At 43.0% G+C, this 25,080-nt stretch overlaps 2 protein-coding genes across 4 annotated transcripts in view; one reads left to right on the forward strand and one right to left on the reverse strand.

The window, feature by feature from the left end:
• Positions 1-8,426, reverse strand: part of SKIV2L (Ski2 like RNA helicase) — a 49,123-nt gene extending 40,697 nt beyond the window's left edge. Inside the window, exons 1-4 of the mRNA XM_039346365.1 lie at positions 8,278-8,426; positions 4,375-4,493; positions 1,740-1,849; positions 547-664 (exon numbers count right to left, since the gene is read on the reverse strand). Of these exons, the coding sequence (XP_039202299.1) occupies positions 547-664; positions 1,740-1,849; positions 4,375-4,493; positions 8,278-8,296 (366 nt within the window). The 5' untranslated portion in view covers positions 8,297-8,426. The remainder of the gene's footprint in view (positions 1-546; positions 665-1,739; positions 1,850-4,374; positions 4,494-8,277) is intronic.
• A 354-nt stretch (positions 8,427-8,780) lies between these two features.
• Positions 8,781-24,283, forward strand: NELFE (negative elongation factor complex member E). Of its 3 annotated transcripts, none has more exons than XM_039346367.1 (11): positions 8,781-8,948; positions 10,280-10,375; positions 11,308-11,380; positions 11,487-11,632; positions 11,867-11,941; positions 14,956-14,990; positions 16,338-16,573; positions 17,939-18,083; positions 20,675-20,729; positions 22,137-22,239; positions 22,655-24,283. In XM_039346367.1, exons 2-11 carry the CDS (start codon positions 10,301-10,303, stop codon positions 22,726-22,728), a joined length of 1,017 nt encoding a protein of 338 aa, XP_039202301.1. In that variant the 5' UTR covers positions 8,781-8,948; positions 10,280-10,300; the 3' UTR covers positions 22,729-24,283. The 3 variants fall into 3 exon arrangements, with proteins under 3 accessions (XP_039202301.1, XP_039202300.1, XP_039202302.1); XM_039346366.1 differs by lacking the exon at positions 8,781-8,948 and adding an exon at positions 9,051-9,207; XM_039346368.1 differs by lacking the exons at positions 8,781-8,948; positions 10,280-10,375 and having other exon boundaries at positions 11,461-11,632.
• Positions 24,284-25,080: the final 797 nt, after the last annotated feature.

Here is a 25,080-nt window from a genome sequence, read left to right on the forward strand (position 1 = left end):
GTGGCCTGATATCTTGGGTGCTATACGGATAGTCCTTGACTTACAAATAGTTGCTTAGCAACTGTAAGAAGGTATGATGGACCTCCCTGTTATAGTCCTCCCACCTGCAGTCATGTGACCACATTTCAGGCACTTGACAACTGACCCGCATTCATGGCCGTTTCCAGTATCCAGTGGTCACATGACTGCCTTTTAAGACGGTTTTGCTAAAAACTGGCAACTTTGGGTTTTTGGCAAAATTGGCCCATACTGAATCATTGGTTAGTAACACGGTTAAGTGAAATCTGGCTTCCCCATTCACTCTGCTTGTCAGAAGGTCGCAGAAAAGACCCTGGGACATTGCAACTGTTATAAATATGAATCATGCCAGGGAACTGCGCATCCAGCATCTAAATGGAGTCAGAAACGCTGACACGAAACAGTTTTATATCAATATATTTACCGTAAATAAGAGGCAAACAGGAGCATGCTCGGGTAAATCAACCCAGCAGGAACTCATTACTCAAAGGGTCATTTGGGGCTGCAGGAGAAGAAAGCATCTCTCACCTCTTTAAAATCCAGCAGCTCCCCGGTGGTGGGATTGCGCTCGGCCCGGAGAGTGGAGTGTACAGGCGTGACCGCTAGTGCAAAGAGTGACTGGATGTCTTTCTCTCGGGGCCAGAACCTGTCTCAGGATAAGAGGTGAAGTTAAACTATTTTGGCTTCATGAGCCTCCTTCTACTACAGACGATCCCATTACTCGCCTCACCCAGAGCTTAATGGAATGGAATGGAATGGAATGAACGTAACAGAACAGAATAGAACAGAATAAAATGGAATGGAAATAGAATTGAAAATAGAACAAAAGATAGAATAGAATGGAATGGAATAGATTTGAAAATAGAACAGAAAATAGAACAGAATATATAAAACAGAACAGAACAGAATAGAATGAAATGGAATGGAATTGAAAACAGAATAGAAGATAGAATAGAGAATAGAAGATAGAATAGAAAATAGAATAGAATAGAAGATATAAAATAGAACAGAACAGAACAGAATAGAATGAACTGGAATGAATTGAAAATAGAATAGACGATAGAATAGAGAATAGAATAGAAGATATAAAATAGAACAGAACAGAACAGAATGAACTGGAATAGAAAATAGAAGATTAGAATAGAATGGAATAGAATAGAAAATAGAACAGAACAGACTAGAATGAAATGGAATAGAAAATAGAATAGACGATAGAATAGAATAGAAGATATAAAATAATAGAATAGAATGGAATAGAATAGAAAATAGATTTATAGTCGCTTTAAGTGTACATTAATCAGCATACATTAGAATGAGATTTCGATGCATACAGCTCTCAATGGGTAACCACCTCCAATATACACTGCATAATCATGACAAAAAATTAATAATTATTCCTATACCTACATACACACACATATATGACCCAGAGAAACAACAGTCTAGTTCAGATGTGCACATATGCATGCCGAGAAAAACAAATCTTGCGAGTTTACTAGATGGATGGCATAGGGAAAAAAGCTGTTACAGAATCTGGCAGTCCTCTAGAAATACTTTGAAACCTCCTCCCAGAGGGAAGCAACAGAAACACACCCATGAAGTGTGTGTGTGTGTGTGTGTGTGTGTGTGTGTATGTGTGTGTGGGGGTAGGGTCTCTAACAATTCCTTTTCTCACTCCTTTTGCATCTTGCAAGCAACCACGCCAGCTACCAGGGACTCACCTGTGAGACCTTTCAAAGTCATGGATGGGAAGCCATTCCGGGCTGTTGAGATAATGCCGCTCCAATTCCGAGGACAGATCCTCAGCGTATGGGGGCAGCCCATGTGGCAACTGAGGAGGTAGGCAAAAATGAGGAAAGATGTATCATTTCTTATTAACACCATCGTCAAATCGTATTTGCTACAGCTCAGAAACTAAGCAGTACTTCTTCAGTAAGAGAACTACCAGCGATTTCCAGAGCTATAGGTTTCACTGGGAAGCTGAAAAATATTCTGGAAAAAAAAACAACAGTGGCAAACCACTTCTGTTGCCAAAGAAACAACATTAGATTTGTTAGAATAACAACTCAATCTACAGGAGCTCAAGATAGCACAAGCTGCACATTTTCCTCCTAATTCTTCCCACATCCACCATTTGAGGTAGAGAATGTGGTGGAGAATGACTGATCCCAATCTTCCAGAGGGTCTCCATGGTTCAGGGTGGACTAGAACTGAAAATTTGTATTTTTAGAGTGTTTTTTGTTCTTATTATATACATGTTTTTGTATTGTTTTATTCTTTTTGACATTGTAAGCCGCCCAGGTTTATCTTATGGGTGACATGGGTGGCGAATAAATTTAATAAATTTAACTGGGGTTTCCCCATTCGTAACCCAGCACTTTTTCCACTATAGGTGGTCCTCGACTTATGGCCTCAGCTGAGCCCAATATTTCTGTTGCTGAGCAAGACATTTCTTAAGTGAATTTTGCCCCATTTTATGACCTTTCTTGCCATAGTCGTTAAGGGAATCACTGCAGTTGTTAAGTTAATAACACGACTGTTAAGCAAATCTGGCTTCCCTACTGTTTTTGCTGGTCAGAAACTCGCCAAAGGTGATCACATGACCCCGGGACACTGCAACCGTCATAAATATGAATCAGTTGCCAAGCATCTGAATTTTGATCAGGTGACCATGGGGACGCTCTGCAAAGGTGAAAAACGGTCATCAGTCCCCTTTTGCAGCCCCGTTAAAGTGGAATAAAATAGAATAACATAGAATAAAATGAAGAATAAAGTAGAATAATAATAATGAAAATGAAAAAAAAATCATTATTCAAGTAAAATGATGTGTCTGCATAATTCCTGGAAGAAAGCTGTGTTAGCAAAACTAACTAACTGGATGCAGTATTCCAAGTGTGGCCTTACCAAGGCATTGTAAAGTGGTATTAACACTTCACGTGATCTTGATTCTCTTCCTCTGTTAATGCAGCCTAGCACTGTGTTGGCTTTTTTGGCAGCTGCAGCACACTGCTGGTTCATATTTAGGTGATTGTCCACTTGGACTCCACGATCCCTCTCACAGTTACTACTATTGAGCAAGGTAAAAGAGCTGAGGTGGCGCAGCAGTTAGAGTGCAGTACTGCAGGCCACTTTAGCTGACTGTGTTCAGCAGGTCAGCGGTTCAAATCTCACCGGCTCAAGGTTGACTCAGGTCAGCAGTTCAAATCTCACCGGCTCAAGGTTGACTCAGCCTTCCATCCTTCCGGGGTAGGTAAAATGAGGACTCAAATTGTTGGGGGCAATGTAAATATATATATATATATATATATATATACACATTGCTTACTGGTATACACCGCTTACAGAGTGCTTGCACTTAAACCGGTATATAAGTCTCATAAATAAATAAATAAATAACTGACCTAATGCACATTTAGAAACATTGTATAAAGTAAAATTGCCTTCACTGTATTCCCATGAGAAATGAACCTAACATGTGAGAAACTAACTGAATGATATACAATGTAGATTTCTCTGTGTGCTCCCTTTATTCCTTAGAATGGGGAGAGCTATAAAGATTGTAGTTTGGAAGCGCCCCCCTGTTCAGAATTGCTTGTCTCTATTGCTTCTGAACCTTTGCGCAAATAAACCTCTCTGTTATACCCTTTGGAATTCGTAAAAGTCCTTTCGTTTTCCACAAGACCGTTGTAACTTTGAACAGTCACTAAATGAACTGTTGTAAGATGAGATTTTTTTTTTAAATATAAATTGTCGAAGCTCTTTTCTTTCTTCTTCATGTGATAACACAGGAGCATAAACATCTGACAGTGGTTTGTTGAAAGAATTGTGGTTTAATATACAATATGAAACAACAACGTTCAGGGAACATACAGAATACAAGGTAGTCAGTTATATACAAACGGTTCAAGTGAGTTAAAGATTCCAACTGGTATTCTCCTCAGGAACAGTCTCTTAAAGGCATACTACCCCAAAATACTCTGCTGACTCATTCTCTATATATCATTTCTGCCGGTCAGCTGCTAAATTATAATTACCTTGACACAATGACTGTCTGTACTTCACACTGGCTGTCAGCATAGAGAAAGGAACTGGCCCCAAATCCCACAGAGAGCTTCTGTGGCTGATGGAGGACTAGAATAGGAGTCTCCCCCAAGTTTAACTCAAAGTCCTTTTTATCTGGCTAAAAAAAGATTATTATTTTAAGTTGCTATTGGCTGGGCTCACCCATGCTAAACCAAAACCTACGGATTACCAGTTGCAGCAGCTGACTCTGCCCAACCTCCCAAGTCAAAATCCAAACAAGCCACATTGTGGTTTTGCCTCTCCTTTCAGAATAGGAAGGGCTACTGTACTCACTGTGGTCAGTGGAAATCCTTCTTTGGTGGGTTCCTCTTGGGTGATGAGCTCAAAACCACCAGCACATCCAACCTCCAAAATGGAAAGAGGCAACTCTAAAGGTCCTCGGGGAGGGAGGACTTGAAGAAGACAATGAGGCAAAGCTACGTTAAGACAATCTATCGCTACCCTTCAGTCAGAACTCTGCTCCCATTGCTTTAAAATAATATACTCTGTATATACATCCAGTTTTGGTCACCACAATGTAAAAAAGATGTTGAGACTCTACAAAGAGTACAGAGAAGAGCAACAAAGATGATTAGGGGACTGGAGGCTAAAGCATATAAGGAACGGTTGCTGGAATTGGGTATGCCTAGTTTAACAAAGAGAAGGACGAGGGGGAACATGATAGCAGTGTTCCAATATCTCAGGGCTGCCACAAAGAAGAGGGTGTCAAGCTATTTTCCAAGGCACCTGAAGGCAGGACAAGAAGCAACGGGTGGAAACTAAGCAAGGAGAGAAGCAACCTAGAACTAAGGAGAAACTTCCTGACAGTTAGAATAATTAACCAGTGGAACAACCTGCCTCCAGAAGTGGTGAATGCTCCAACATTGGAGGTTTTTAAGAAGAGACTGGACAGCCATTTGTCTGAAATGGTATAGGGTTTCCTGCCTGAGCAGGGGGTTGGACTAGATGACCTCCAAGGTCCCTTCCAACTTTACTACTACTACTACTACTACTACTACTACTACTACTACTACTACTACTACCGTGTGAGACAACAGGTGAGGATCAAAATTTGCAAAATGGCAGTATCTGTGAAGGAAGGGGCTAGGACCACGATCATGCTGATTTTTATGCCTCCTCTCCCTATGGATACTCCTGATTATGGAACTGGAACAGACAATTTAAATGACTGAACACATTTTTATCCAGGACAAGAATTCAAACTGAACCATTGTCAAGATCTCCTATAACCAAGAAAACACACATGGTCTATCAAAAAAAAAAAAAATCTTGATTCCATCTTAAATGTAAGAGATCACTCAGTTGCAATCCCAAGGTTTCTTGTTTCTCCACCATACAACTCTCTGAATTTTGCTTCACTTCATCTGCCCACAGAAGAACATGGCCATGGAAGAAATTTGATGTTTAATTTTGATTCATGCTGAAGCTCTTAAAAAAAAAGATGCATATATATCAGCATAACTACAAGAACTGAGACATCCAAAAGATTTTTTAAAACCATCCCTCCCACACACAAAGGCCCCTATCTTTACAGGACTCGGTGACGAATTCAACTGCAAAAGAAGGACAGTCCTTTGGTAAATCAAAACAGGTTTTTCAAAGATTTTCAGGCCATGAATCTGTTAAAAAAAATAATCCTGAAAGCTCTACTTAAGAAGCAAAGCTCTACTGGCCAAAAGTCAGTTGTGTTGGAGTTAACTCTTTCCCCATCCCCAGTTCCTATTGGAACTTTATGAACATCTCACGGAACCCTAGGGTTTGGCAGAATACACCCCCTGATTTAACATATTGATTACAGCATCAGAATCTATAGACAAGAATTACATTGGTCAGACACATCGTAAGAGAAAGAGTCCCTTCTCAAAGTCCACATAGCTTCAACTTCAGGAAAGCTTTTAAGACATGGCTCTTTCATCAGGTCTAGAGGCAAGGGGCTTTGTGATCTTGGGGTTCATTGCTTGGTTCTTGGAATTTCCTTCCTTATTATTGCAATATAACTTTTTTGTGGCTCTTGTCATTTTACAGTAAGAAATTACTATTGAGGCAGTGTTTCTCAACCTTTGCAACTTTTAAGATGAGTAGACTTCAGTTCCCAGAATTTCCTGCCCAGCATGTATACTAGCTGAGGAACTCTGGAAGTTTAAGTCCGCTCATCTTAAAAGTTTTCATGGTTGAGGATCACAATATTTGTATTTTCACATTTTGTACTACACCCACCTTTGCTGGGATGACTGAGATTACTTAAACATTGAGCAAAGAAACAAGTATCACATAAATAAAACTATTACTTATTTATTTGCTAGACAATTTCTCTAACCTGCTGCAGATTCAGTTATCCTCTCATTGCATTCATGAAAAAAAAAGCTGCACTGCTGACATTTTTACCTCTGTTTAGAATACAAAATAATACAGAATGATAGAATTGGAAGGGAACTTGGAGGTCTTCTAGTCCAACCCGCTGTTCAGGCAGGAAGAACTATACCATTTCAGACAAATCTCTTCTTAAAATCCTCCAGTTTTTTGGAGCAACCACAACTTCTATAGGCAAGCCGTATCACTGATTAATTATTCTCACTGTCAGGACATTTCTCCTTAGTTCTAGGTAGGTTCTTTCCTTGATTAATTTCCATTCATGGATTCTTGTCTTGCCATCAGGTGCTTTGGAGAATAGGTTGATTTTCCTCTTCTTTGTGGCAGTCCCTCAAATATTGGAACACTGCTACCATGTCTCTCCTAGTCTCCCCTTTTTTTCACTAGAGTATACTCAATTCTTGCAACCTCCAACCCCCTAATCATCTTTGTTGCTCTTCTCTGCACTCTTTCTAGAGTCCCAACATCTTGCACATGCAGAAGCTGTGAATGCTGCAACACTGGAAGTTTTTAAGAAGAGACTGGACAGCCAGTCTCCTGCCTGAGCAGGGGGTTGGACTAGATGACCTCCAAGATCCCTTCCAAATAATAATAATAATAATAATAATAATAATAATAATAATAATAATAATAATTAGTCAATTGCAAAAGGCGGCCTTACTAGGAACTGCTTCCATCCTGCGACGATACCTGTAATACCATCAAACATCCACATCTGCCTATCCCGGGTCCTGGGTAAGGACTCGATAGGTAGACAAAATGCCAAATCCAGTCTGAACATCTGGCTGACTGTGCGATGATCCATAATAATAATAATAATAATAATAATAATAATAATAATAATAATAATAATGCTTTTGTTATTGTTGTTATTATTATTTACATTGTGGTGACCAAAACTGGATGCAGTATTCCTAGTCTTACCAAGGCACAATAAAGTGATATTAACACTTTACATGATCTTGATTCTGTCCCTCTGTTAATGATAGATAACCTTTATTGTCATTTTTTTTTTTACTGTGGGCACATTGGCACACATTTTGTTGCTTTATCTCAAAAGTGTACACATACATAACACACATTTAAACATGCTGTATGCAACCTGTGTATAAACCTACACCCTTATATATAAATAACATATAAATATTAATCACTGCCTATCTTGAATACAGAGCAGAAAGGGGAAGCTTTGGAGTTCACAAGGTTAATACTATATTGAACAAAACTGTGACTGAATCCTCCCAAAAGGTAACAAAGAAAAAAGGTTGTGAAGAGGGTGCGTAGTGTCCCAGACAATCTTGCGGACCCTGCTCAAGCATCGCTTATATGCCATGTCCTGGATGGAAGGGAGTGAATTGCCAATAATCTTTTCTGCCATCCTCCCCACTCTCTGCACGGCCTTCCTGTCTGAAGCAGGGATGCTTCCAAACCAGACTGTAATGCGGTATGACAGGATGCTCTCAATCACCCCTCTGTAGAAAGTGGTAAGGACAGGGGGAAGGAAGATGAGCTTTTGGCAGCCTAGGATTGCATTTTGAATTGAAAGGGGATTCCCAGCTTCCTGCAGGCAGACATGTTGGACCACGAACCTCCATAATTCCAACCCACTGCATGTGAGGGCTGTGGAACATGGGGGTTGCAATCCACTAGCTCTAAAGGACAACCGGGTGGGAAAGATTCTCTTAAACATTTTAAACGAAGTTTAGAAAAAAAGATAACGAGCAGCACCAATTGCAATGGGAGATTTTAAAAGGCTCTATTATATTAATTCAGTCAGTCGCAGGAGGGTCTCTACCCCGTCCTCACCTATCCTCTCCTGATCCATCTCAGCTGCCACGGTTCGCTCAAGGACTGACCCGGAAACTCTCCCTCCGGGCTGTCAAACTGAGGGCGGAACCTTCCCTCATCAAAAGGAAGGGCAGCTGAAGGCACGCCCGTTCAATCCGTTTCTCAGGGTGGCGGTAAACATTGTTGTCACACGTCAGTAAGCGGAAGTGAAACGGGGTTGGTCAATCGAAGGAAGGGCGGGCGTCTGGTTGGAGAAAATGACTTTCGCTTCGAACGAAAGACGGATTGGCTAAATGAACAACGGCAGCTGTCCAATGACAGAGCGGTATGCAAATCGAAGGCGCTTCACCACTCGACTATTCCGCCAAAACCCCAAAACCAGCCAATGAGCGGTTGAATATTCAAATACTGTTTAAAAACTGTTTGGCTTGGGTTATCATCCCGTGCGTCGAACGTCATCACTGTATGTGGTTCAGCCAATGAGAGCTTAGTATGCAAATCTCTGTTTTCCTTTCCTATTTTTCCGCTCTCGTGCCTCCAGAGAGGCAGGCTCCCGTATTCTCAGCCAATAGCTTTCGCGTCTCTCGGCGGTTTATGCAAATCACGCCTCCTCACTACTCTTCCTCCTCCTCCTCCATCTTGGGAAGGACTCTAGACTGAAAGGCAAACCATAAAAAAAGAAGCAACCGGTGAGTGGGGGGAAAAAAAATCAAAGCAAGGATGCCGAACCCGTCGTTACGCTCTACGTTGGCCTGAGCCGCAATGCATCTTGGGACGGTTCGGCGCCAGTTCGTGGGGAAAGCTGGGGGGGGGGCTGGCTCCCGGTGCATCCTGGGAGGGCGTGGTGCATTGTGGGAGGGTCCGGAGTGGAACGTTGGGTTGCTTCAGCGGTGCGTAGGCGGCGGCCAAGTCGAGTTTGCGGCTTCCCCCAATTTGGAGCCCTTGCAGGTAAGTCCTTGACACGCCCACAAATCGACTACGGGATTCCCCCCCCCGCAGTGCATATTCGGGTGAGCGGGGGGGGGGAACTGCAGCCAAATCCAGAGAGATCGTACAGGTAGTCCTCGACTTACAACAGTTCCTTTCATGACCGTTTGAAGCTACAACAGCACGGGAAAAAGTGAGTAGTGATCGTTTTTCACACTTATGGTCGTTGCAGCATCCCCATGGTCACGTGATCAGAATTCAGATGCGTGGCAACTGGCTCATATTTACCACCATTGCAGCGTCCCAGGGGTCAATGCCATCCCCTTCTGACGAGCAAAGTCAAGGGGAAAACCAGATTCACTTAACAACTTTGTTACTCACTTAACAACTGCAGAGTGATTCACTGGACAACTGTGGCAAGACATGGAAAAAGGGGTCAACACTGACTTAATGACTCAAAGTCTCCTTTAGCAGCATAAATGTTGCGCTCAATGGTGGTCGTGAGTCGAGTACCTGTAATCCAGGGGTTCTCAACCTGTGGGTCGGGACCCCATTTGGGGTTGAACGACCATTTCACGGGGATCGCCAAACAACGCAGTCCGCCATTTTTCCCCCCTTTTCCTTAACTGTGCTACTCCCTTTTATTCTATTGGCTTTTGAAAGCCAACAGAATAGACTCTCTTGAATAGAGTCCAATTCTATTGGCTTTCAAAAGCCAATAGGAATTGTCCAGGCTGTCTCTGCCCTGCTGAGCCCGCCTAAAGTCCCATTCTGCAAACGGTGCTGCACAGTTGAGTAGTCCTCGACTTACGACCGGTTGAGTAGTCCTCGACTTACGACCGGTTGGGGGTCGTGGCATTAAAAAGGTTGAGAACCACTGCTGTAATAGGTTTGCTTTAAAAAAAAATAGGAACTGCAGTGCTCTACATGCTAAGAAAAATGCATCAATAAAATATATGACTATTAAACGAAACAGTAAAATATATTAATGTGCATTTACCAATTCTGAGGGTGCCCTGCCTGCATGTATACCCATCAGTAATCAAACACCAAGCGTTACCTGACTGATTCCTTCCTTGGTTTCCAATTCTAGCCAGTACTGTACTATTCCATCATGATTGTTTTCCCGCCTGGGTTGACAGAAGATGAGGAAGCCCTGCAGAAGAAATTTGCCAAACTCAAGAAAAAGGTCAGCTTGTTCAGCTTGAAGGTGAAATTATTCTTATAAGTACAGGTGGTCTTTGACTTGGCAACTGACTCGTATTTATGACAGTTGCCGTGTCTCGGGATCGTGTGATCACCTTTTATGACCTTCTGACAAACAAAGTAATGGGGGATACCAGAGTCACTTAACCGTGTTACTAACTTAACAACTTTAGTGATTCATTTAACAACTGTGGCAAGAAAGGTTGTAAAATGGATCAAAACCCACTTAACAACTGTCTCACAGTGACATAAATTTTGGGCTTAATTGTGGCTGTGTAAGGACCCACCCCACTTTGCATCTTAAGAAGACAGAACTCTTGGAATAATTCTTCCAACAGGAATCCTTTATTAAGAAGAAGTGGTTGCAGGCGTGCTAGACAGGACTTGGGGTTCAAGCCTTCCCATTCAAGGTTTTAAGGGGTTCCCCAGTAGTCCCACCCAATCAACCCCCCTTCCAGTGATAGTTTCAGGTATCACAATTCCACCCCCTTTTTTCTTTCTTCCGTCTGGATGGAGACTTCAGATAAACTACATGAAAGGCAAATACCCTTCTTTGTTATGGTAAGGTTCTTTGGTGCTAACGCTTTGAGGTTACAATAAACACACATTCAGCATTCAGCTCCTTGAAGTATACTGAAGGAAGTGAGGGCCATAAAGCCCCTTTGTTCTCCCCCTTCTCTCCCTCTTATGGCAGAATCCAGAGAAGGCAGAATTGGGAGTTTCTATATTTGATAATTAAAGATGAAATATAATTGGATTCTGACATCCTGTAAGTCAAGGATGTAAATGTCAGCCAGATGTTTAATACAATAGGAAATAAAGGGACTAGCAAAAGTTCTTTTTGGGAAGGGAGGGAAGTTAGACTGTGTGTAATCTTTTACTGACTTTTAATTTTTCTTTCTTCTTCCCATCCAGAAAAAGGCCCTCATGGCCTTAAAAAAGCAACAGGGTTCAACCAGTCAGGCTATCCAGGGAGGAATTAAACGATGTAAGTCGGACTTTTGTGAAAATATGGGCTGCTGTGAGTGAAGTGTTCTCTTGCCAATATTGGCAATTTGGGGACAGCAGTTTTTCCCTTTCTTCCCTGTTTCCAGCCATCTCAGATCAACCAGTAGTCGATACCGCAACAGCCACAGAACAAGCCAAGATGCTGGTGAAAACGGGGGCCATCAGTGCTATCAAAGTTGAGAACAAGAACTCGGGATTCAAACGCTCTTGGACTCGGAAGGTGAAGCCGAAGGTAAGCTGGGTTAATGCAAGGAGGTGCAGAAGAAATATTCTGTTGCTGGAGTGTCCAACCTTGGCAACTTTAAGACCTGTGGACTTCATTCCCAGAATTCCCTACCCAGGATGGCTGGCTGGGGAATTCTGGGAATTGAAGTCCACAGTTCTTAAAGTTGTCAAGGATGGACAGCCCTGGTCTAGTGGGTTGGGGTTACTTTTAGCTTGCTTTTAATGCCTGTTTGTCTTTTAGGAGACCAAGAAGGGATCTGCCCCAACTTACCAGCCCTTTCAGCGCAGTGTCTCAGCAGATGATGATTCCCGAGAGGTAACTAAGACACAATTCCCCAATCAGGGTGGGAAATTAGTTAGGTCAATGCTTGCATGGTTCTCCTTCAGTGGTTTAAAATATATGTTCAATAGTATAGAATATCCGTTCAGCCACTCATGTTCTGGTCATCTCCCGTTTGGACTACTGCATTATGCTCTACATGGGGCTACTCTACTGGGTGCCCAAAGAAAGGCACGTGTAACATCTCTGCTTCGCAAAGTGCATTGGGTGCCAGTTTGCTTCTGTGCCCAATTGAAGATGTTAATTATATGTATAAAGCTCTACATGGCATAGGGTCAGGTTACTTGGCTTCGACCCATCAGGCTGGGAAGATATGTTGCTCCCTTTGTCAACCATTTTTTACAAGGTTAATTATTCTTGCCTTCTTAGGAAAAAAATTATAATTTTAAACATTTTAACTGAACATTTTAATTTATATATATATACATATGTACGTACGTACGTTCATACATACATACATACATACATATATGTAGGTCTTTGGTTGTTCGGGTTTTCTCCCACGTAAAATTGGAAGTGTCTTGGCGACGTTTCGACGAAGTCCCATTCGTCATCTTCAGGCTGGTGCTTTCAGCTTCGTGCCTCGAGCAGCAGTGTGTGGTCTTGGCGTGTTTCTTCTTCCTAGAATGCCATACTGTCAGCTGTCCACTTGTTTGTCTCTTCCAGTAAATTGGTGAGAAGTCTTTCCAATTCTGCTGTCTCCTATCGCTTTTTTTCTTTCTTTCCACCGCACTGCCCAGTGGCATCAGACACTTCCAATTTTACGTGGGAGAAAACCCGAACAACCAAAGACCTACATATATATACATCTATATATATATAGAATGCTGTATGTTACACCCTGTTGCCCAAATATGGGAGAGAGAAATCTTTTGCCTTGTATCAGCTCAAACTAGAGCCATCCACAGGCAGCAGTCACAACAAAATGTATATGATGTCACAGTTGTGACTGCTGCCTGTGGATGGCTCTAGTTTGAGCTGATACAAGGCAAAAGATTTCTCTCTCCCATATTTGGGCAACAGGGTGTAACATACAGCATTCTAGATAACTCCTCCCCTGTTTCTTCCCTCCCTAACACAGCTGGCAAAAGTGAGACAGAGCCTGTGGCCTAAAGGTTAATACATCTGCCTAACATGCAGACAGCCCAGGTTCGAATCTCAGAAGGGTATGTCTGGTTGAAAAGAGCTAAAGAGTTTGAAATAGCTATTCCAGTTCTCCCTTAATTGTTTGCTAGCAATCCAAATTTTAGAAATATATATATATATATATATATATATATATATATATATATATATATATATATATATATATATATATGAAGTGTGAAATATAAATAAAGATTAGCAGATGTGGCATATAGAATATAAAGTACCAAATGTGACTCTTTGATGGATCTCCGCCATCTTTCATAGCAATAGCGCTTAGACTTATATACCGCTTCACAATGCTTTACAGCCCTCTCTAAGCGGTTGTACAGAGTCAGCATATTGCCCCCAACAATCTGGCTCCTCATTTTACCCACCTCAGAAGGATGGAAGAGTGAATCAACCTTCGAGCCCAAACAGGATCGAACTCCTGGCAGTGGGCAGTGAGTTAGCCTGCAATACTGCATTCTAACCACTGCGCCCTCAGGGCTCATGAAGAACTAATAACGTTGGTACACCTTTTGAGGGATCTGTGAGAGCTTTTAGTCATTTCACCAGTTCTTTATCCTGGGATAGACTAGTAGGGTGGTAAGTGTGTGGAATGCATTGTGGGAAGCAACCCAAAATCAAAACATTTCCAAGAACGTTGCACTATCCTTTTATAGGATGAAATGAATGCTGAAAAAACGCTCTTCAGTTTTCAGCTCGCCACGATTCCCCCACCCTCTCCTCATGTTTAGATCTCATGATGACTTTTCTCACAGCCCAAAGCTATTCGGATTTTTCAAATTAGATTTACATCCGGCTTTGCTTTAAACCAGGGGTCTCCAACCTTTCTGGGTTGGCGACCTGGTGGGAAAGGGAGGGGCAGGTGTCCTACATGCGCAAACGCGAATGTGGCCACACGTGCATGCATGAGCACAAACAGGCTCCATGTGCACCATGCAAATGACTGCGAGCATGCGCGTGAGGCTCTCAGCGACACTGGTACCTGTGTGAGGTTTATGGTGCTGCCGCCGCCAGGCTTGCAGTGATGCTACGACCAGCATGACAATCATGCCGCTGCCCCTGCGTGAGGTGTTGCGGCCTGCTTGCGGCGCTGCTGCCACCCACCCATCCAAGGTTCGCGATACTAGCGGTGCTGCCGCCACCCACACAACCTTTGTGGCAACGGTGGTACTAGGGAGAGTGAGCCATACGCATGCGTGCACTGCCCAACTACTCATGCAGCCCGTAGGTTGGGGACCTCTGCTTTAAACAACTCAAAGCAGTGCATCTACAGGTGCAGGTAGTCCTCAGCTTACAACACTTCATTTAATGACCGTTCAAAGTTACAACAGCACCCAAAAAGGTGACATGACCATTTTTCACACTTAACGACTGCTGTCAGGGTCACGTGATCAAAATTCACACACTTGGCAACTGGCTCAAATTTATGATGGTTGCAGTGTCCCTGGGGGCCATGTGATCACCCTTTGCGACTGTCTGACAAGCAAAGTCGACGGGGAAGCCAGATTCACTTAACAACCGTGTTAGTAACTGAACAACTGCAGCGATTCACTTGACACCTGTGGCAAGAAAGGCCGTCAAATGGGGTAAAACTGACTTAACTATTGTCTCACTTAGCAACAGAGATTTTGGGCTCCGTTGTCATAAGTTGAGGACTATCTGTATTCCTCAATTGCAAATCACAATTGGTACCATCATGGTTGGTCAGGTACCAGCTCTTTTGCTAAGCACCGTGGTCACTCAGCGAAAAAAATCACATGACTGCACCAGACTTAACAATGTTAACTTGTAATTTCACACTTAATAAGCCATTTTTTTTAAATATTTCATTTTAGGCCCGGCGCCCCCAAAGGAAGTATCTGTATGAGAGGTTGGTTCCATTGATGCCATAATTTCTTTATTTTTTATTCTTTTATTTAGTATGTCACCCATCTCTCCGTTAAAATGACTCTTACGGTAACTATCAGGATAATTCCCCCCACTGATGCCAGCTTTGGCGAGCACAATCTGTTCAGTCACTGGAGAAATCCAACTGATAATGGATTAGGTTGCATTAAATGAAGTGTTTTTGCGTTGAGGCACAGCTGTCGCTGTTTAGTGTAACTTTCCCATTTTGTTGGTTTTAGTTCAGTGTTTCTCAACCTTGACAATTTTAAGGCATGTGGACTTCAACTCCCAGAAATCCACAGCCAGCAATGCTGGCTGTGGAATTCTGGGAGTTGAAGTCCACATGCCTTAAAATTGTCAGGGTTGAGAAACACTGTTTTAGTTGGAACTAAATTGATTATCAGGTTCCTTGATGTGGAAAAAAAAATGCACCTAGAATTAAGGAATTGGGAGCCTAAGAATTGATTCTGAAAACGAGAATTTGTTATTTTTCCACACATCGACCCGTACTTCTAACACTAATTTTGGAGGAGGAGAATTCTTTTATTGTGGCTCTTTGTTCATAACCAAGATTCAGATTTCAGGCAGACCATTCAGGAGTCAACAGATCAGACTATTTGCTGGGCTGTAGTTCAGATGTGCAAAGCACCATTATGTGTGCAGGTGAAAAACTGCCCTATAATTATTATTTTACAAATGACGGTCCTTGAAAACAGCGGTCTCCAACTTTTCTGCCTCAGCGGGCTGTTGGAGGCGGTGGCGGCATGGGGGAGAGGGGATGGCTGCGCAAGCGTGCCGCTTTCATAAACTGTGTCTACACACTCGCCCACCACTTCCGTGGCCCGGTTCCAAATGGGCTGTGGCCTGGCACCGGGCCACGGACTGGGGGTTGGGGGACCCCTGCTTTAAAAAAAAGACCCCCGGTAGAGTCTTATAAGACTGTGAGGGGTATCATGTTTATTATGGCAATAGGGTTATCCCGAGGGATGGTGAGAGATCAGACAGAGGTCATTTTGCAAAGCGTTTGGGGAATGATAATGTAGACATTAAAAACTGAAAACTCTTTTAAAAAATTGTAAGTAAATGAGAGGAAAGAAAAGGCAAGCGATACGATACTCACAGACCCGAAAGCAAACCATAAACGCACATGTGTCAGGGTTGATTGTTCTTTGCCTACAAGACCAGGTGTTATGTTTCATGCCAGTTATTTCCTCCTGTGCCCTGCAGTTCCGATTTGGGGAACGAAACCCCGAGTGGCCTCTTGCAGCCGCTTCTCCAGATTCTGCAACCTCTGGTGAATCAGTTCTGTTCCTTCCGTGCTCTCTCCTAGCTTTGTGAGCCCCAGCGATTGCCTGCGAGACCCAGAGAAAGAGCCAGAGGAAGGCAGAGATCCAGACAAAGAATCTGACCAGAGTGAAAGTCAGCATGGATATGAGAGGGACAGTGACCGGGATCGTAGCCGGGACAGGAGCAGGGACCGGGACAGAGATCGAGACAGAGACAGAGACAGAGACCGGGACCGAGATCGGGGGCGTGAACGAGAACGGGACAGAGAAGGCTTCCGCCGTAAGAAATACTTGGTCCTTTTGGAGGGCAATATTGGGCTGAGTTACTTCAGAAGCAATTTCCTTCATAGCTTCTCCACTACAGTCAGAAATCTTGCCAGACTACAGTAGTGGCCCAAATTGTGGAAACCTTTTGGGAAAAGTGTATTTTTGAGGTTTGATGGCTAATAACACCACTTTTTTTTTGGGAGTAATGCCATAAAATTATATATCAATGGAAAGATAATTTAATCAAGAATGCAATGCAACAAAGTTTGTTCAATGATCTGTACTGTATTCTATGAAAAGTTATAGCCCAATAACCAGAAAAAGGAAGCACAACTTGCTTAGGTTGATATCAGGTAGCTTTCCTTCCTCTGATTGTAGCCAATGAGCATGAGTGTTTAGAGAGCCAATCGGGTGTCATCTTGTTTTGGCAATGAGCCAGTCAGATCACAGTAGGATTCAGTGATTGATGTCAGGTATTGAAGCTGAGAGGAGGACATTTGTCAGTGTGTTATATGATCGCTATCAAGTTGGTTGGGTTATTTTGTGTTCTTTCATTTAGTGAGCTTGTAAAACGTAATAAAATTAAAATAATGGTGCAAAGTGTTGACTGGTCGCCCAGAAAGCGATGTAAAATAGTATTATTAAGTGAACAAGGCTACAAGTTATCAAGAAATTAGAAGAAAAATTGGTGGAAACTTAACCAAAGGTGGCATTTCTACTGTACACTTTTCTCAAAAGGTTTCCACAATTTTGGCCACTACGGTATAGCAAACTACTTGCCTCATTAAAGATATACAGGTCGTCCTCAACTTAAAAGCACAATTGAGCTCAAAATTTCCGTTGCTAAGCGAGACAGTTGTGAAGTGAATTTTGCCTCATTGTACTGTCTTGCCACGATTGTTAAGTGAATCACTATAGTTAAGTAACAGGGTTGTTTTAAGTGGCTTCCCTGTTGACTTTGCTTGTCGGAAGGTCGCAAAAGTTGATTATATAAACTCGGGACACTGCAACCGTTGTAAATAGGAACCGGTTACTGTATGAGGCAATTTCAGTTGCCAGAAATTGGGTTTGGCTTATCTGTGAGTAAATAACCCAAAATGAATGAATGATCCACAGATTAGCCTAATGTGAAATTTAAAGCATACAGGAATGTCAAGGGTCAGCTTATCCACGGGTGGCCATTTTGCAGAGTATTTGGTTAAAAATGGAAGGATTGGCTTATCCGCAGATGGGTTTATACACGAGTATATATGGAATATTGATTCTGCAGGAGAAAAGAGGAGAAGACATGTAGTTTGCAGGACTTTGGCAGAACCAAAAGCCACAAACTGTTTCTCAACTGCTTCTCTCTCTCTCTCCCCCCTCCTTTGTTATCCAGGATCAGATTCTTACCCTGAGTGGCGTCTCCCCCGCAAAGGGAACACGGTTTACGTGTATGGAGCAAATATGAACGAAGCCATGTTGACCACGGCTTTCTCGGCCTTCGGGAAGATCATTGACCTCTCCGTAGACAGCGTCCGCAAGTGAGTGATGGGAGGGACCTGGGCCCCAGGGTCTCAGAGGAAAGTCCACACGACGCCCTCAGTAGAAACTTGCATGAAAATGAAGAACCCTGCCAAACAATTTGCCCATCTCTCCTCAGTTAAATGCAGGTCGTCCTCGACTTACAAGCACCAAATTTCCATTGCTAAACGAGCTTTGCCCCACGTTACGACCTTTCTTGCCACAGTTGCTAAGCGAATCACTGTAGTTGTTAAATTAGTAATCCAATTGTTAAAAGAATCTGGCTCCCCCCCCCATTGACTTTGCTTGTCGGGAGGTCGCAATAGGGAGATCAGGTGATCCTGGGGCACTGCGACGGACAGAAATGCATGCCAGTTGTCAAGCATCCCAATTTTGATCACCTGACCGTGGGGGGGTGGAATGCTACAATGGTTGTAAGTGTGAAAAACGTACCAAACAAATAATTGTAAGTTGAGAACTACCTGCTACTGTGTTTCCCTGAAAATAAGACCCGGTGGTTCTGTCCCAGCCTACATGAGACCTTGTTATTGCTCACAAGGAGAAACCCCTCTTCCAACAAGCAGGCTGGAACCGCAGGAAAAAAACAATCCCCTTTTATTATTCACAGACCTGAGTCAGTGTCCAAGGCAAACAAACACAGTTCACAGAAACTCAATCCTCAACACTAACGGTTGCCTTTGACAACCAGCACCTCCCACACCTTCCCTTATTATTATGCAGCCAAGGCGTGGCTTCCTAATGCCTTCTCCTTTGCCTTTGGAGCCGCCCCGTTGCATTCCTCTATCCTACTCTCTTTTCTTTCCGGCGTTTCCTGCATCCTGGATATCTCCCAGCTGTGGTTGATCACTGTCTGACTCAGGCTCCCAGCACAGCTGTGTCTCTGAGCGCGAGTAGAGGGGCCAGGCTCCTCGTCAGACAGTAAGTCTTGGAGCTCCTTAGAGTCTTCCTCTGACTCTGATGTCACTCCAGGCCCCTCTTCCTCTGATTCCTCAGACTCAGCTGCCGGGTCCACTGGCTGGCGAGGAATCACAACACTGGTCTTATTTTTTTTTTTTTTGCCTCCAAAAGAGATACCAGGTCTTATTTTCGGGGGTGGGGGTGTCTTTTCCACTCAACTGACAGCAGTGACAGCCCTGCCCAGCCGGCCCACTTCTTCTGCAGCCAAAGGAGCAGCTTTGTTCTGCAGCTGAGAATGGAGCGCTCCAGCCTGTATTTTGCCCTCAGAGGCCTTTCTGGAAAGGCCTCTGCAGCTGAGAACCGAGCTACGGATTGAATCTGTAGCTGGGTTCTTGGCTGCAGAGATCTTCCGGAAAGGCCTCTGACTGCAAAATGCAGGCTGGGGGACGCCACAGGAGAAGTGGGCCGGCGAGGAGAGGCAGGCTTCAACGGTAAGCGGGTGCGTGGCATGTGGGGCAGCTCCAATCTCCCCACCCCCCCGCCCTAGCTTGATTTTTGGTGTGTGTCTCACCCCAAGACTAGGGCTTATTTTTGGGTAGGGCTTATATTAGGCCCACCCCCCAAAATCAAGCTAGGACTTACTTTCTGGATAGGTCTTACTTTTGGGAAAACATGGTAACAGCAACAGTCTTCAAGTTGGCTACCTCGTTTCCATTACCTCAATATCAGATGATGATACAGTTATCCAGAGGTTTATCCCCTCATGCTAGATTGTCCATTAAATCTCAACTCTTAACCTGAGCATGGCTAAGTCATGGTATACTGAACTTTGATTTTACTGAATACCGTATATGCCGGCGTTATAAGGCGACTTCCGCAAGCGTTAAAATCTGCGCCAACGACGGGGGTCGTCTTATACGTCAGAAATACTGGTAGTTTCCAGCGTATAAGATGACGTTCTAGGAAGGTGACTCGGCGACAAAGACGGGGGTCGTCTTATACGCCGGGTCGCCTTGTACGCCGGCATATACGGTAAACGTACGGATATGTTTCTCGGCACTGGATAGATAATGGACAAGGATCTGCATCACTTTGCCAGTCATAGGAAGAGGATAGCATCATTTTCTAAAAAAAATAATCTTGAAGGGAATTGATATTTCTCTTCACCTTCCCCCCCTCCCCCACCAATATGTTGGCTCGAAAATTTTGGAGAGATGAAGTCCACACGTCTTTAAAAGCTGTGGCTGAAAAACACTGCTGTGTGGCAGCAGTTGCATAAAATAGCTCAAGTAATAGGTACTAATTTCGGATTAAATTTTTAGTACACAAAATGTCAGTTTATTTTTTTTAAATGATGGGAATGATTACACATGTGCAAATAATCCTATTTTATGTGCTGAAAAATGTGAACTCCCGGGTTCTTAAAGGCCAAAATGTCGGGAGGGTATATTTGCTGATGACCCAAATCAGTGGTTGTTGCTAGAGGCAACCACAATGAGGTCAAAGATTCCTTCCCTTCCACTGCTTCTTTTTCCATTGAGGTTAGAGAAACAGATTTGTAACTTTGACCCACGTTGAACGTGTTCCTTGGTAAATGGTGCCTTGTGCCACTAAGCAGTTAGCCCCCTGGGACCTTTCCCATTCTCCAACCAACACACACACACTAATTGCTCTTTTTTTCCCCCACCCTCAGCTGTGCTTTTGTGACCTATGACAAGATCGAATCAGCAGATCAAGCTATTGCTCAGGTATTGGAGAAGGGATTTTCTTATAAGTGGCAGAAGCAAAATGAGTGTGTCAATGTTGCTAACGTCGGATGTTCTTGCTTGACAATATATGAAGATGCAGACATTTTCTATTTAACCTGTGTATTACTTTTAGAGTTAAAATTAGATGGTGCTGGAGGGGATTGGGAAGAATGTGCTTGGGGACTAATTAGTCATAACAATATCTCAGTAGAGTATTCTTCATGGTTGGTTGTAATAAGAGGAGATAAGTAATGGCCGTTGCACTTCAAACTAATTGGAGAATGTGATTAATGACTGTTAAATGAAGGAGTGAGTTATGCTTAGATACTGTGTGTTTGGAGGAGGAGAATTCAGATTTTGGCTTCTACTGTGTATGTGCTGAAGCTATGTTGCTGTTAAAGATTCTTTAAGGAAAACAATGCCTCAAAGTTCTTTGAAGAGCTGCTTCTTTCGGAACCGTGACAGAGACCCAATACAGTCTAATGCAGTGGTTCTCAACCTGTGGGTCGGGACCCCATTTGGGGTCGAATGACCATTTCACGGGGGTCGCCAAACCACGCTGTCCGCCATTTTTTTCCCTTTTCCCTAGCTGTCCTACTCCCTCTTATTGGTGCCCACACCCACTTGGGGGTCACCACAACATGGGGAACTGTATTATGGGGTCACGGCATTAGAAAGGTTGAGAACCACTGGTCTAATGGTTAAGGCACCAGGCTAGAAAGCAGGAGACCATGAGTTCAAGTCCCACCTTAGCCATTAAAAGTCAGCTGGGTGATCTTGGGCCAGTCATTCTCTCTCTCAGTCCAACCCACCTCACAGGATTGTTATTGTGAGGAAAATAGGAGGAGGATGGTGTGTCGGGCATGTTCGCTGCCTTAGGTTATTTGTAAAAATAAGGAAGGCAATGAATGAATAAATGAATGAATGATGGAGGTGGCTATGCTGGGAATGGCTGAGAAGACCTCCACCCTCAAGTCTCCCATCCTCTTGGTTTTTAGTCTTTATTTAATTTCTCTTCATTTTAACGCTTATTAGTCTTGATTTAATCTCCTTTAATTTTAATGGTTTTATATCATTTTTTATCGCTTCGTAAGCCAGCCAGAGTCGCTTCAACAGTAAGATGAGTGTTATATACATTTAATCAATCAATCAATCAGGAGGAATAGTGCTGGAGCGCCAATTCCCTCCATCATTTTCTATTCAGCAATTGTCTGGGCAGCCTGTATTATATTTGGAATCAGCCCCCTCCCCCACCTTTTTTTTTTTGTCTCATTCTCATGGATCAAGATAGGATGATGGATCTTGGCTTGGTGAAGTCTGATTGGCCTTTACCAGACAGGAAAGTCTCTTGTTTTCTCAAAAGTTAGTCTGGGCTCTCGAGTGATTGGATGTCTTGTTTCCTCCCAGCTCAACGGTACCGTCGTAGAAGATGTGAAGCTGACGGTCAGCATCGCTCGCAAGCAGCCCATGCTGGATGTGGCTATCGGCAACTCCGTGTGGGGAACGTTGGGTGAGGAGAGGGATGTCAACAGAAGCATGGGAGGGATCAGGAATAGGGTGCAAATCTATAAATCTGAGGGCAGATGAGTATGACCAAACCAAGATCCTCAGGCCATTTTTAATCTTTATGTTGAAAGCAGCCTAAAGGCCATTTTACATTGTGCCTGCTTGTGCTTGACAATCTAAGATGAGAATGGACTACTAAATAAATATGCCTAGGTCTCTTTGGTAACCAGGATTTGGCATCGGAGGTCACAAGATTAAGTCCCTACCAAAATATTTCTGCATCCCAAATTGGTGTGTGTGGGGGGAGGCACAGGCTTTGTATGGTTTCTCTTTTTGTGAGGTAAAGCCAGAAGTGGGAGAAGCCAAAATCTGTTTATCTTTTGCTAGGAATCCTTATGTGCATCATTTTCCTTTTTCAGCTGTGATAAACACCATCAATGGTTCTCATCAGGACAAACGATCCCAGGTTATCTACAAAGAGGACAACTTCTGAAGCAGCATAGGAACCCCACCCTTCCCCATCCTCTCTTTGCCTTTTCACTTAAAAGATTCAAATAAATATTAGCTTTTAAAAACTGTTTGAACCATGCTAATTCCAGTTTAGGAGTGAGGCTTTGGAAAGTACTCTGTCCTTTTCGGTGTCTTTTAACACAGATTTGAACCTCAAGGCTTCCCCCACTTGGAAGATAGGTTGATTCTATAAATATGGGGGGGGGAGAAAATATAGGTGAAATATAGATACTCAGATTTTTCTAAATGTGGTTTAGCCACAGAAAATGAAGTGATTGTTTTCATCAGATGTTTTGCAACTGAAAGAAAGGAAAGTTGAGGCAGCCAAGCTAGAAAGAACACTTAGTTTGATAACAAAAAGCAATTTATTAGCTTCAGAATTAGCCAAGCATCCAGCAAAGTTAATCTAGAAATAATACGATGAGCATCTGGATAGAAAAAAAAAACCAGTTTACTTGGATCCTGTGGTTTAAGCTTAAGTCACAAGAGGAGTGCAAAAAAGACAAAGAGTACTGAATGAAAAGTAACCTCCCAACCAAATAAATGAGAAGTGGCTGTAAAAATTGATACAGGTAGTCCTGGATTTACAACCATTTGTTTAGTGACCGTTTGAAGTTACAACAGCATCGAAAAAAGTGACTTATGACTACTTATGTCTATTGCAGCATCACCTGTCCAAATTCAGACGTTTGGCAACTGACTCTTATTTGTGACAGCTAGTGTGTCCTGGGGTCACGTGATCCCCTTTTTGTGACCTTCTTACAAGCAAAATCAATGGGGAAGCCAGATTCCCTTCCCAACCCTGTCACTAACTTAACAACTGCAGTGATTCACTTAACGACCGTGGCAAGAAAGGTAAAATGGGGCAAAACTCACTTAACTGTCTTAGCCACAGTCTTAGCTGTTGCTTAGGAATAGAAATTTGGGGCTCGGCTGTGATCGTAAGTCGAGGACTACCTGCATATTTGAATTTGCTTGGAACGGAGGAAGAAGCATTGTGCTACAGAAGGACGCAGAAGTGTACGGAGTTACGTTAATGGGAGTGCAGGAAAAGATTGTTTAGTGGAGTGACGAGACAGAAGAGACTTGGAATGAGGAGGAAACTTAAAAACATATCAAAAGCGGGAATGGAAACAAATGTTAAATAACGTTTATGGCAAAGGAAAATGGATGAAAAGGAAAATAATAGATCTGATTACAGTGTGGACAAGTGCTAAGAGGAAATAGCTGGAGAAATGTTATATGGATGCAGTTTTGCTTGTGGGGGGAGCTACGTGACTGCATCTGACAATTGGAAAAATCCTATTATTCCTGAGACAAAGACAGCGGGCAATTAGCGTAAAGGGAAGAGGGCGTGGCCTTGAATTACAGGAGAAAGAGTCTCTACCACTGTAAGGGATAGGAAATAATGTGAGAAAAGGTCTCAGCCAAGCCCCTTGCAACGGTCTCATGAAGATAAAGTGAGGGGAGAGGGGAGGTACTTTCAGACTTGCAGGGTTTTATTTGTTTAAATGTTCCAATAAACATTTCTTATCTTATATGGTATTGGGTTTTTTTTTTTTTTTAGTTTGCTCTACCTCGTTGGACTGACGGTTCCGGAGAAATACACGAAAGTTACAAATATTTAGTTTGGTTTGTTGACAGGTCAAAGTGTGTTGGTAAAGCAAATACATGAGTTACGGGAAGTTTCTACAAACCCAGAAGTGACTTTATGAGTTGAAGTCCACCTTAGGCGTGAAAGCCAGCTGGGTAACCTTGGGCCAGTCGCGCGCTCTCGGCCCAACTCGCCTCACAGACTTGTTGTGGGGAAAATAGAAGGAGGAAGATGCATTAAATATGTTTGCCGCCTTGAGTTATTTGTAAAAAGGCAAGAGATGATAGAGATAGAATAGGTAGGTAGGTACCATGTTTCCTCAAAAATAAGACATGGTCTTATATTAGTTTTTCCTCCAAAAGACACATTAGGGATTATTGTTATGGATCATCGCACAGTTAGCCAGATGTTCAGACTGGATTTGGCATTTTGTCTTACCTATCAAGTCCTTACCCAGGACCTGGGATAGGCAGATGTGGATGTTTGATGGTATTACAGATATCGTCGAAAGATGGAAGCAGTTCCTAGTAAGGCTGCCTTTTGCAATTGACTAATGGTGAATTTGTCAATGCCAATGGTGTTCAAGTGGTGTTCCAGTTTTGGGATTGCACCCAAGGTGCCTATTACTTTTGGTGCTACCCTTGCTTGCTTTTGCCACAATCTTTCTATTTCTATTTGTAGGTCTTTGCATTTTGTTATCTTCTCCAGTTCTTTCTCATCATTTTGCTGTCTCCAGGCACT

Source organism: Crotalus tigris, unplaced genomic scaffold (genome assembly GCF_016545835.1).
Source record: "Crotalus tigris isolate CLP2741 ecotype Arizona unplaced genomic scaffold, ASM1654583v1 scf7180000017989.1554031673:749699, whole genome shotgun sequence".
NCBI classification, from domain to species: Eukaryota; Metazoa; Chordata; class Lepidosauria; order Squamata; family Viperidae; genus Crotalus; species Crotalus tigris.